The 12,550-nt window shown below is 42.7% G+C and overlaps 1 protein-coding gene across 4 annotated transcripts in view; it reads left to right on the top strand.

The window, feature by feature from the left end:
• Positions 1-12,550, top strand: part of LOC145351919 (uncharacterized) — a 180,784-nt gene that overhangs the window by 42,357 nt on the left and 125,877 nt on the right. For all 4 annotated transcript variants that reach the window (XR_013888472.1, XR_013888473.1, XM_080201707.1 and 1 more), the window contains exons 4-5: positions 457-626; positions 2,319-3,029. Coding sequence is in view for 2 of the 4 variants with exons in the window: in XM_080201707.1 (XP_080057833.1) it covers positions 457-626; positions 2,319-3,029 (881 nt within the window). In the remaining 2 variants the exon portion in view is untranslated. The remainder of the gene's footprint in view (positions 1-456; positions 627-2,318; positions 3,030-12,550) is intronic.

The following is a 12,550-nucleotide window of genomic DNA, read 5'->3' as shown; positions in this document are numbered from 1 at the left end:
GCTAGTGCTTATTCTGCAAGTTAACCTGCCTCCATGCTCCTGCTACTGTTGAATAAATGATCTTGTGCAGTAGTTTAGCTGCATGCAATTATTAGGTTTTTCTTAACTCTGTCCATCCATCATTTTGTGGCAAGCCAACTGAGATCAGAAAATTGTCATCTGGGGAAATGTACCCATTAGAAGGTATCAGTGAAGGTTATTCATGAAGGCATAGCCTTCTCAACTTTGTCCTTTGCCTGAAGTGTGATGAACCTTCCCTTTGAAGATGAGAGCAGCCTATGGTCATCTGGGACAATGGCAACTTTACCGTTACCCATTAGAAGAGTTTTACTTTATTTTTAAATTATGGCTTTATTGGATTTGCTTAATGCTGCAACATTGTAAAATCCAATACATGATGCTGGGGTTGTTTTTGGATTTCTGCCTTTTCATTGTTTTGATGTCTATTTTTATTAGATCCCAGCAGGAGGCCTTGCCGACAATATCACGTTCAATTTTTTGGCAGCATTGTTGAACGTGCCTGGGTTGCATCAGCAGTGGTTGAGCCATTTGAAGGGAGACATCAATATGAGCTGCTGGTTCAAAGGAATGCCAAGAATGTGGATACTGAAGTGCAAAGACATAAGGTGCTTCAAAAACCATATTACTTTTTTCCGTATTGTCATACTGAAGTTAGATCTCAATGATAAAAGCTTTGGATGAACTTTACAATTGAAGAGTAATTAATGTGCTGTTGAGAAACTAATTTTACACTTAAGCTCTTTATTCTGTGCAAAGGATAGTTTCAAAAGCTGCTAACAATTTGTTTTCATATAGCACTTTTAACCTAAAACAAAATTTGACATCAATCCAAGGAGAGAGATACTGGGGAAGATGACTCAAAGTTTGGTCAAAAAAATGGATTTTAAGGCTTTGGTGGTGGAGAGATCATTCAACTGGCAGAACTCGGAACAAAGGCAGCTGAAGACTTCCCAACCCAGGGTGGACTAGAGAGGCTGGAATTGGAATAATTTGGATATCACTGAGGTTGTAGGCTGGAGGAGAATGCACAGGTAGGGAGGGACCAGGTCTTGAATGAATTTGAAAACAAGAATGAGAGTTTTAAAATTAAGGTGCCATTTAACAGGGAGCTAGCCCACTTCAACAACACAGGTGGTAGATTAATAGCATTTGATGCAGGTTAGGACACAGACAGTAAACAAAATACCTTAATTCAGGAATGTATTAGAAATGATTAAATTGTGAGGCAGCGAAAGCATGCGTGAGGGATTCAGTGATTTGAGGAGTGGAGACGATCCAACAGAAATGGAGAAGGGCAGTCTGAGTCACAGCGGTGAAATATGCTTGAAAAACAATGTTTACCAATAGTCTGGTTCAGCCTCAAGCAATTGCCGGGGAGAAAGATGGAGCTGCTTTGTGGTGGGGACCGAAAAATATGTCTTGATTTTCCTAATATTTAATTGGAGTAAATTTCTGCCCATTCAGGCTATTGGCTAAACAGACAATTCTGGCAGTGAAGGTGTTGAGAGAGATGGTGGTGAGGAAGAGCTAGATGTTGCTAGTATGCATGTGAAAGCTGATGTATTTTTGGACATTATCAGCAGCGGGTGGTGTATAGATTTGAGGAGGAGTCCAAAGATGGATCCGTAGACGACACCAGTGGTAACTGTGGAAATGGCAAGATAAGATATTAACAATTTTCTGGCTACAATTGGATAAAAATGGAACCGGGTGAATGCTGTTCTATCCATGGTGGACATCTGATGATCTGTTGAGGTGACAAATAATTAATTGTGATTCTACTTTATTTAAAAATGTAGCTGATTTGTGAATCAAGAAAATAGGTCCTTTAGTTTTGCTTGATTGATCTCTGGTATGCTATTGCCAAGGTTCATTCTGAATCTCTCATTCCTAGCAGGGTCACTGGTACAAAGATTGATGTTTTTACTATTCTAGCCTTGTATTTATCTAATAGTGATTCCAGATTTGTTGAATAATTAAACTTGGCACAAGCATGTGTAAGTTATAGCTTCAAATTCAAGAGTTGGTCTTTTATGCCAGATGTTTTGCATTCAGTGAGGGCAACTGTCTCATAATTGATGCAGTGAAATCTTAATATACTGTGCAAAACAGTGATTATAGATTCCACAATAATTATTGTGAAACTACTTGCAACAGTGCTGTGAATTCAAATGCTGACTGAAATTATTGTTCATATTCGATAAGAAGCATGTCACTCTATCCCATGTAAGTTAAAGTAATAGTTTTCTTCTTCATGTAGGTTTTATGACTGAAAGACTTTATTTTCTTTGATCTAGATTTCTGTTAAAGTGCACACGCAGTGGGAAGCTGGCATTATTCAGGCAGAAGAAGCACTTTCCATATCTCTTGAGGACAGAATATCCAAATATTGCCTAATTAGCAAAGAAAGTTTGCTTCAGATGTCTGGGAAAGAAAAGCTTGACATTCAATTTACTTCAAAACCTAAGGAGCTAAACTTTTCAGCTGATTCCAACAGTCATCCTGGTGAATTTGGAGATTGCCATCCCACATATACAAACAAGAAAAGCAAGATAAGTACCAACTCCTCAACTAGATGTTCTTCTGACTGTAAAACAAGAAAACGAGTGAGAAGTAAGCCCTTAAAGCCCAGAGTTCCTATCAAAGAATCTGCACACTGCACATACAATGCAAACAGTACAGTAAATAATGTGCAGGTGAATTCTGCAGCCCTTATAAATGGTTTCGTAGAGACATCAGATGAGATCATCACTGAAGTAGAGAGTTCATCCCCGAAATCCAACTGTGTAGTTGAAAGTTCTTCAGTATATAATGTCATAAGTACATCAGAGATTGTTTCAGCTGCAACTGCTGTATTAAATTGGTCAGATGAAGGAATTTCTAAAGAACCATTTCACGTAGGAAATGGTCCAACTTCAATTGAATACAAGACAAAAGCTAGTTCTGAACATTATGGTGTCTGTAATGGGACTGGATCTCAGTTTGAAGTCAACTGCCAGAACACTCAGGTTTGTGCAACATTTAAACATCAGTACAGTACTAGTTAAGTGATCATAACACATTTATCTCTTTGAGCATTTCTGCAAACCAATTCCCTCATTTTCTGGATGCGCTGTTCAGGCCAGGAAAATTGCAACTTTAATCACTTGTTCTATTAACAGGTGGACTGTGAAGCATTTCAGACATATTCTACCATTTATTGAATTTATCGATCATCAAATTTAATATCCTGATTTCTACCCACCCCACCCCTGCCGGGTGGGGGGGAGGGATTGGGATATTGAATTTGATGATCAGCCATGATCCATATGAATGGAGGAGCACGCTTGAAGGATTGAATGGCCTACTCCTGCTTCTAGTTTCTATTCACAAAATCATGACTGATCTGTAATTGTATGTTTTGGCTTCATAATCCTTAGCATCCTTGGCTAGTAAAGATTCATAAATCTCTGTAAATGCTTTTAATTGAGCTAGCATTTACAGTTTCTTGCAGCAGAGAGTTCCAAATTTGTACAACCCTTAGCAAGAAGTGTTTCCTAACTCCTCTCTTGAAAGTTCTGATTTTTAAAGTTACGTTCTCTTCTAGGCTCCCCCACAAGTGCAAGCTTTTCTGTTTACCTGACACATTTCTTTTCCTTCCTAAAACCTTTGATCTAATCACCACTTAACCACGCCTTTTGGGAATACCAACATGGTTTAAGTAATCTCTTTATAATTTTAATCCTTGAAGCCTTGGTAACATTCTGAAAAATCTGTTCTGCATTCCTTCTTATGTCAGTATATTCTTTGTAAAATAAGGTGCCTAGGAAGTACTCCAGATTTGGTGAAACCAAGCTTTTCAAATTGCTGTGGCAAAAACCTTTCCCTTTATTGAATCAGAACGGTTATAAAATAGAAGGAAACCATTCAAAATATAGCTTTCTGCTAGTTCCACTTTCCTATCCCATCTCCATACCCAAACATCTTTTCTTCTTTTCAGGTGCTCATCCAGTTTCCTTTAACTACAATTGAGGAATCTTCCCCACAATTTCAGGCATTCCAGAACCTAACCGTTTGCTATTTTTTTTTAAAAGAAGGTTTCTTCTTGTCATGTTGCTTCTTTTGCTATCACCTTAAAACAGCATACTTTTGATGATCTACTCTCCTGTTCTAAATCTGTGAAATTGGCCCTCCTCTAGTTTTTTTATATTTAGAACATAGAACATAGAACACTACAGCACAAACAGGCCCTTCGGCCCACAAGTTGCGCCGATCACATCACCTACCAACCTACAGACCTATCTATAACCCTCAATCTCATTAAACCCCATATACTCATCCAGAAGTCTTTTAAAAGACCCCAGCGAGTTCGCCTCCACCACCACTGACGGCAGCCGATTCCATTCACTCACCACCCTCTGAGTGAAAAACTTACCCCTAACATCACTTCTGAACCTCCCTCCCCGCACCTTAAATCTGTGTCCTCTCGTAGCGACCATTTCAACCCGGGGAAATAGCCTCTGAGAGTCCACCCTATCCATTCCTCTCAACATTTTGTAAACTTCTATCAGGTCGCCTCTCAACCTTCGTCTCTCCAGGGAAAAGAGTCCCAGCTCCCTCAACCTAACTTCATAAGGCATGCCTCCCAGTCCAGGCAACATCCTTGTAAATCTCCTCTGCACCCTTTCAATAGCTTCTACATCTTTCCTATAGTGAGGCGACCAGAACTGCGCACAATACTCCAAATGAGGCCTGACAAGGGTCTTATAAAGTTCCAGCATTACCTCCCGACTCCTAAACTCAATCCCTCGATTAATGAAGGCCAGTACACCATACGCCTTCTTGACCACCTCCTCCACCTGCGAGGCCGATTTAAGAGTCCTGTGGACCCGGACCCCAAGATCCTTCTGCTCCTCAACACTACTCAGACTTCTGCCCTTGATAGTGTATTTCTTTTTTTTTTCTTTTTTTTTCTCCTTAATCTTACTCGCCAAGGTCTTCTCATGACCCCTTCTGGCTCTCCTAATTTCCCTTTTAAGTTCCCTCCTACAGTCCTTATACTCCTCAAGATCTTTAACATCTCCTAATTCCCTGAACCTCTTGTACACCTTCCTTTTCTTCCTGACTAGGTTCAACACATCCTTTGTGCACCACGGTTCCCTCGACCCACCAAAACCCCCTCGTCTCATCGGAACGTTGTCATTCAGAGCTCCAGACACACATTCCTTGAATATCTGCCACCTTCCTTCGGTACTTTTCCCTAAGAACGCCTCCTTCCAGTTTATTTGTCCAAGTAACTTCCTGACTTCTTCGTATCTCCCCTTACCCCAGACAAACACCTTCCTAGCCTGCCTGATCCTATCTCGTTCCAACGCAATTGTGAAGGAGATAGAATTATGGTCACCATTTCCAAGATGCTCTCCTACCGAAAGATCCATCACCTGCCCTGGTTCATTCGCCAGTACCAGGTCAAGTACAGCCTCTCCCCTCGTAGGCTTGTCCACATACTGCGTCAGGAAACCCTCCTGAACACACCTAACAAACTCCTCCCCATCTATACCCCTTACCCTAGGGATATTCCAGTCGATGTTTGGGAAATTGAAGTCTCCCATCACGACAACTCTGTTATTAAAACATCTCTCCAGAATCTGTTTCCCTATTTGCACTTCAACTTCCCTGTCACTATTGGGCGGCCTATAGATTACACCCAGCAAAGTTTTTGACCCTTTGCTGTTCCTAACTTCCACCCACAGAGATTCTGTAGACAATCCCTCCACGACATCCTCTTTCTCTGTAGCCATGACACTATCCCTGATCAACAGTGCCACGCCACCACCCCTTCTGCCACCCTCCCTGTCCTTCCTGAAGCCTGGCACCTGAAGTACCCAGTCCTGTCCCTGCGACATCCAAGTCTCCGTAATGGCCACCACATCACAATCCCAAACAGCTATCCACGCCCTAAGCTCATCTACCTTATTCACTATACTCCTTGCATTAAAATATATACACTTCAGCCCCTCAGTCTGGGCATTTCCCATCTCCACCACCTGTCTAACCTCCCTCCCATACTGCCTGCGGTCCTCCCCTACCTGGGAGCGAACCTCCTCCGTCCCAGTTTCCCCAACACAGTTCCCTCCCCCCATCCTTTCTAGTTTAAAGTCCCCCCGGTAGCCTTAGCCAGTCTTCCCGCCAAGATACTAGTCCCCCTGGTATTTAAGTGCCACCCGTCCCTACTATAGAGGTCCCACCTACCCCTAAAGAGGTCCCAGTGATCTAGGAACCGAAATCCCTGCCCTCTACACCAGTCCCTCAGCCACGCATTCACCCTCCACCTCATTTCATTTCTTCCCTCATTCTCCCTTGGCACAGGCAGCAATCCTGAGATTACTACCTTTGCTTTTCTCTTCCTCAGCTGCCTACCCAGTTCCCTATAGTCCTTTTTCACGAGTGCCTCCCTCTTCTTACCTACATCAGTAGTACCTATATGTACTACTACCTCCGGTTCCTCACCCTCCCCTTTCAGGATGTCTGGGACCCGCCCAGAGACATCCTGGATCCCAGCCCCAGGGAGACAAACCACCATCCGCGACTCCCTTCTACGTCCACAAAAACGCCTGTCCGCGCCCCTCACTGTGGAGTCCCCTATTAATACTACCTTTCTGCTTCCCTTTTTGATTTTTTGGCTCACTGGCTCAGCTCCGGAGAGCTGGCCATCGCTTCCTCCCTCAGATGAGCTGTCCCCCCCAGTAGTACTCAGGCCGGAGTATTTATTTTGAAGGGGGACATCCACTGGAGTGCTCCCCATCACCCGTGTTTTCCCCTTCCTAATGGTAACCCAAGTGCCCTCATCCCGTTGCCCTGGTGTGACTACCTGCTGGTAGCTCCTTTCTATAACCTCCTCACTCTCCCTAACTAGCCGAAGGTCCTCGAGCTGCATTTGCAGCTCCTTAACCTGGTTTCGTAGGGCCTGCAACTCCACACACCGAGCACAGGTGTGGATGTCTGGCAGGCCAGGAGCCTCCAAGACCTCCCACATGTTGCATTGGCAACAACATACAGGTCTCACACTCACATTTACCCCTTATAGCAACCCAAAGGAAAAAGGGGAAAAAAAACTTACAACTTACCTTATCTCTTTGGCCCTGTGAGCCAAAGCACTTACAGCACACACAAATACAAAAGCAGTCTTACCAGCTCTCAGACAGAGCCCCTCTCTCTCTCTTTTTTTTAGGTTAGGGGAGGGGGGAGGGCTGGGATACTCTACCCGTGTAGAGTATCGGGAAACCCCTCCGGTCTAATTTATAGTCGGGTGAAAAAAAAAACGCGACCCGAGTGCCCTCGCAACTACTTCTGGGGTCAAACCGGGGTCAAACTTAAAAAAAACAATCAAAAAAAACCCACTAAAAAATAAAGTTAGTTTCTAAAAGAAAAAGTCGCTTTTACTCACCCACAGCTCTCCACTCTCAAATCGCAGCCTCTCTTCAATGCTCCCACGGAACAATTTAGCCTAGTTTGCTCCTTTCGTGGCTGACCTAAACTTTGATACTATCACAGAATCCCTACATTGTAGAAGGCGGCCATTCGGCCCATCAAGTCTGCATCAACTACAGTCCCACCCAGGGCTCATCCCCGTAACCCCATGTATTTACCCTAGCTAGCCCATCTGACACTGAGGGGCAATTTAGCATGGCCAGTCCACCTTACCTGCACATCTTTGGACTGTGGGAGGAAACTGGAGCACCCAGAGGAAACCCACGCAGACACGGGGAGAATGTGCAAACTCCACACAGATAGTGACCCAAGCCGGGAATCAAACCCGGGTCACTGGCACTAACAGGCAGCAGTGCTACCACTGTGCCACTCCTATTACTATTACTTCCCTAAGTATATTAGGATAATTGTCTCCCATTATCACTCTGTATGGTTTTTGCACTTCCATGTAATTTCCCTTGCAAGTTGGCGACTTACAGTACGCACCAAATAGTCTAATGGTACCTCTAATAATTCTTAATTCTAACCAAATAGATTCTGCCCTTTACCTCTCCAGAACAGAACATTTTCTCTCTCTAGAATGGTAATCTTCTCCTCAAGTCTGCTACCTTTCTTTTCTTCCCTGATACTTGTATTCAGTCTTCTAGTTAGGCTAATATTCCATTAGCCTTTAAGATTTTTATTTGTACCTTATGCTGTATTTTATTGATTTATGTAAATCGACCCATTGATCTCTTTTGATTTTTTTTACCATTATAAAAGAAATACTCAGTTCTATAATTTTTTGACCCTGGATAGATAACCTCATACTTGACTGCTTTGAAATCAATCTGCCACAGTTTTTACCACTCTTATGTATCTGTGTCATAGAATAATTTATATTACAGAAGGAGACCATTCACTTCATGTCTCTGTCATCATGTGCCCCTATCTGCACTACTTTGCCACCAACCTTTGCGTCATTGGTAAATTAACATGTATGGTGGGAGTTGTACGTTCAAGTGCTTTTCATCCAGCTTCGGTATAAAGTTTACTCAGTTTGCTAATCTCAGCTACAGCAATAGTTAAGGGTACTACAATTGTGCTGTGACTCCCTGGGTTAAAGAAAAGAAATTGTCCCTGGTTCTGGTTCGTTAACATCTAGAAACGTCATTCAAAAGCAGTCTTTTTCCTTATCAATATCTAGAAATGTCTGTCAGAAGTACGGACATGGGTGAGGGTAGGGTTCTTAGATCTAAGGCTATTTCAGTTGAACAGCTTGACAGCTATTGTCTAGACCAGTGGTTCCCAATCTTTAACATGTCAAGGCACACCTCTATACTAGAAAAATATTTCGAAGCACACCACCTATTTTCTCTGAACTGAGCTGTAGCAAAATACTTTTTGGGATTTTTTTGGCCTGCACTCACCGTCAGAGAATGGTGGCGTGGGCGAAAAATCCAGATGGAATCGGGAAATGTGGGTTTCCATGTTTTACTGTGCATGTGTGGATGCCAAAAATCTGATTTCCACCATAATAATACTGATCACTGATAACTTCAGTTCTAGCTATTGCAAAACTTGGGTCTTTGACTTTGGCAAAATGTAAGCAATACAATATAAATGTAAACTATAAAAATGCAGTTCACAATTTATGGAGTTCATATAAGATTTGATATTTTGAAACAGTCACCAACATGAATTTTGACTGCTTCTGTCCACTAGATGCTGTCTGATATGAGTTTTTCCAGAATTTTTTCTTCCTGTGTCATTTCCAATATCTGCAGTATTGGAGAGATAGGATGTTCTGTTCTGGAGAGCTAAAGCCTTTTGGGTATTAATATTTTGAGTACTATTACCTCGTGGAAAAATGAAGTATGGGGGGAAAAAGCAATAACATGATTTTAAAAGGGAAGATAAAGCAGAAGTTCAGGACAAAAGCCTCAGCACAATGTTAATCTCATGGATGGAGGGGACTCTTCACAACACACCAGTATTTCACGGCACACTGGTTGGGAATCACTAGATTTGCACACTAAACTGTTCTAGTACAACCTTTGCATTTGCTGAACAATGTGGAAAATTGTCCACAAAAAGCAGGACTGCATAACCCAACCAGTTGCCATTCTTTGGACCTACTCAATTATCAGCAATATGATGGAAGGAACTCAGAAGCCCTGTCAAGTGGCACTGACTTGTTCAACAACCTGTAGGATTTAGAAACCACCAGGCAAACTTGGCTCCATACTTCCTTTCAGCCTTGGTCCAAATATAGACAAAAGGTGAGGCGGATGACTGCCCTTGACACCAAGACAGCATTTGATTGCGTATGGAGCCAAGGAGTCCTAGTGAAACTGAAGTCATTTCTCCTTCAGGATATCGCTGCTCATGTCGGTGTCCTAGTCCCAGGTACTGTCAGCTACTTGAGCAATGACCATGCCTCCATCTTGAGATCAGATGCAGTGAAATTGCGTTAGCTGAGACCTCGCAAGTCTGTGGAAGGTGATGAATTTTTTTGCGTATAAGTGTGTGTCAGTCATTTTGGAAAAAGAAGTTGCTGGCTTTGCCTGTTGGCAGTTCAAATACTATGCTGTCCGTTATGTTGTTTCTTTAAGTTTAGAATTATAGAGTTCCTACAGTGCAGGCCATTCGGCCCTTTGAGTTTGCATCAACTCCAAAGAGCATCTTACCCAGGCCCTATTCTCATAACCCCAGATATTTATCTCACTAATTTATCACAGTCAATCATAATATAAGAACATAAGAAATAGGAGCAGGAGTAGGCCATCTAGCCCTTCGAGCCTGCTCCGCCATTCAATAAGATCATGGCTGATCTGTCGTGGCTCAGTTCCACTTTCCCGCCCTCTCCCCATAACCCTTAATCCCCTCTCTTATCAAAAACCCATCAACCCGCGTCTTAAAAATATTTAGCGAGGCAGCCTCCACCACTTCAACGGGCAGAGAATTCCAGAGATTCACCACCCTTTGAGTGAAGAAGTTCCTCCTCAACTCCGTTCTAAACCGCCCCCCTTTTATCTTGAGGCTGTGCCCCCTAGTCCTACTGTCTTTTTTGAGCGGGAAGAGTCTCTCCACCTCTATCCTATCCATCCCATTCATCATCTTATACGCTATATATATATATATACTAGGAGGAAACCAGAGCACCTGGAAAAAGCCCACACAGACATGGGGAGGATGTGCAAATTCCACACAGTCATTCCAACATTGGGTGAATTGAGTCCAGCTCCTGGCACTGTGAAGCAGCAATGCTAACTGCTGCTCCACCAAGAGGTGATGATTTTAAGGATATTGATTAATTCTTCTAATTCTGCTTCCGCATGAAGTCAATTACAGAAGGTATTTTACGATATGACTGTATCAATTGAACAGGCACCGGAGTGTGGTGATTAGGAGATTTTGACAATAACTTCACTACAGTATTGATGTAAGCCTATTTGTGACACTAATAAACAAAATAGATGGTACACATGGCTGCCACTGTTTGTTTTTGGTGGAGAGATTGAATGTGTGTGGAAGGAATAGCAATCAAGTGGGCTGCATTGGATGGTGTTAGGCTTCTTGATTGGAGCTGCGCGGCCGAAGGGCCTGTTTCCCGTGCTGGGTTGTTCTTTGTTTGTTCTTTGTTCATCCAGGAAAGTGGAGAATATTCTACTACACTCCTGACTTGTGCCTTGGTACATGGTGGACGGGCTTTGGGGAGTAAGGAGGTGAGTTACTTATTGCAGAATTCCTAGCCTTTGATTTGCTGTGGTAGCCAGAGTATTTATATGCCAAGTCCTGTTCAGTTTCTGGTCAGTAGTGTTGACTGTGGGGAATTTGGCAATGATAATGCCGTTGAATGTCAAGAGGCAATGGTTAGATCCTCTCGTTGGTGATTGAACCTGTCAGCATCAGTGAATGGTCCACCACTGAAGATGGGTCTGTAAGGAGATGCAGTCATTTCGCCATCATAAATACAGTATTATATGCTGAACAGTACCCATTACCTTGCATTGAAGACCTGTTTGTGGGATGGTAGAAAACCAGAATTTCAGCAAAATTGATCTGAGCCAGGCCTACTTGTAGATAATTGTGGACAAGTCATCACAGGAACTTCTAACAATCACGACACACAGGCTTGTTCTGATCACGCCTGCTCCTGCATTGCTTCAAAGAGCAATGGATCAGATTCTGACTGGACAGAACAGGGTCCAGTGCTATCTGATGACATCTTAGTTACTGAAAGAAATGAAGTGGAGCACCTTGGTTGCCACTATCCAGAGATTGGAAGACTTTGGTCTGAGAGCCGTTAGGACAAGTGAGAGGTTTTCCAAATCTCGGTTGAGTATTTGGGACACTGACTGATGCCACCGTCCTTCACAAATCTCCATTACAGAGGCACCTGTGCCTCAAGAGTATTAATCAGCTATGTTCCTTTCTGGGTTGGTGAATTATTATGGAAGACTTGTCCCAAACTTGGCAACAAATCTGAAACCATTATGTAACCTCTTATACCAGAACAAAACGTAGAAGTGACTGGATCAATGCAATAAGTCTTCTTGCAAGCCAAAGAAGTGTTACTGAAATCTGAAACTCTTGTACCAAAGCAAGATGTTGAAGTGGTTGAATAAATGCAATTACACCTTTTCAAAAGCCAAAGAGGCTGAAGTCTGAAGTCTGAAGCTCTCACACACTTTGATTCTCATATGGTTAGCTTGTGATGCATTTTCTTATGGTGTAGAAATGGTGGTCTCAAATCATGCCGTTGGATGAAAAAGGATCCATTGCTTTTGCTCCTTGTACTTTAAGGAAAGCTGACAGTAGCTATGCCCAGATTAAATGAAAAGTATTGGGAATTATTTTGGGAGTCAAGAAATTCCTTCAGTTCCTGTATGGGAGAGTTTACATTTGTTGATGTACCATTGTCCACTCACTACAATTTTTGGACCACACACTAGAATTCTGTCACTCGTAGCAAGTAGAATGCAGAGATGGATATTGCTTTTGCCTGAAAATGCAGTATTAAATACCGACAGACAAGTCTACATTATAATGCAGATGGGCTTTCACGATTGCTGCT

The sequence above is a fragment of the Carcharhinus amblyrhynchos genome, chromosome 13 (assembly GCF_965287045.1).
Source record: "Carcharhinus amblyrhynchos chromosome 13, sCarAmb.v2.hapA, whole genome shotgun sequence".
NCBI classification, from domain to species: Eukaryota; Metazoa; Chordata; class Chondrichthyes; order Carcharhiniformes; family Carcharhinidae; genus Carcharhinus; species Carcharhinus amblyrhynchos.
Note: the sequence above shows the minus strand (reverse complement) of the source record. Positions and strands in the feature narration are given on the sequence as shown.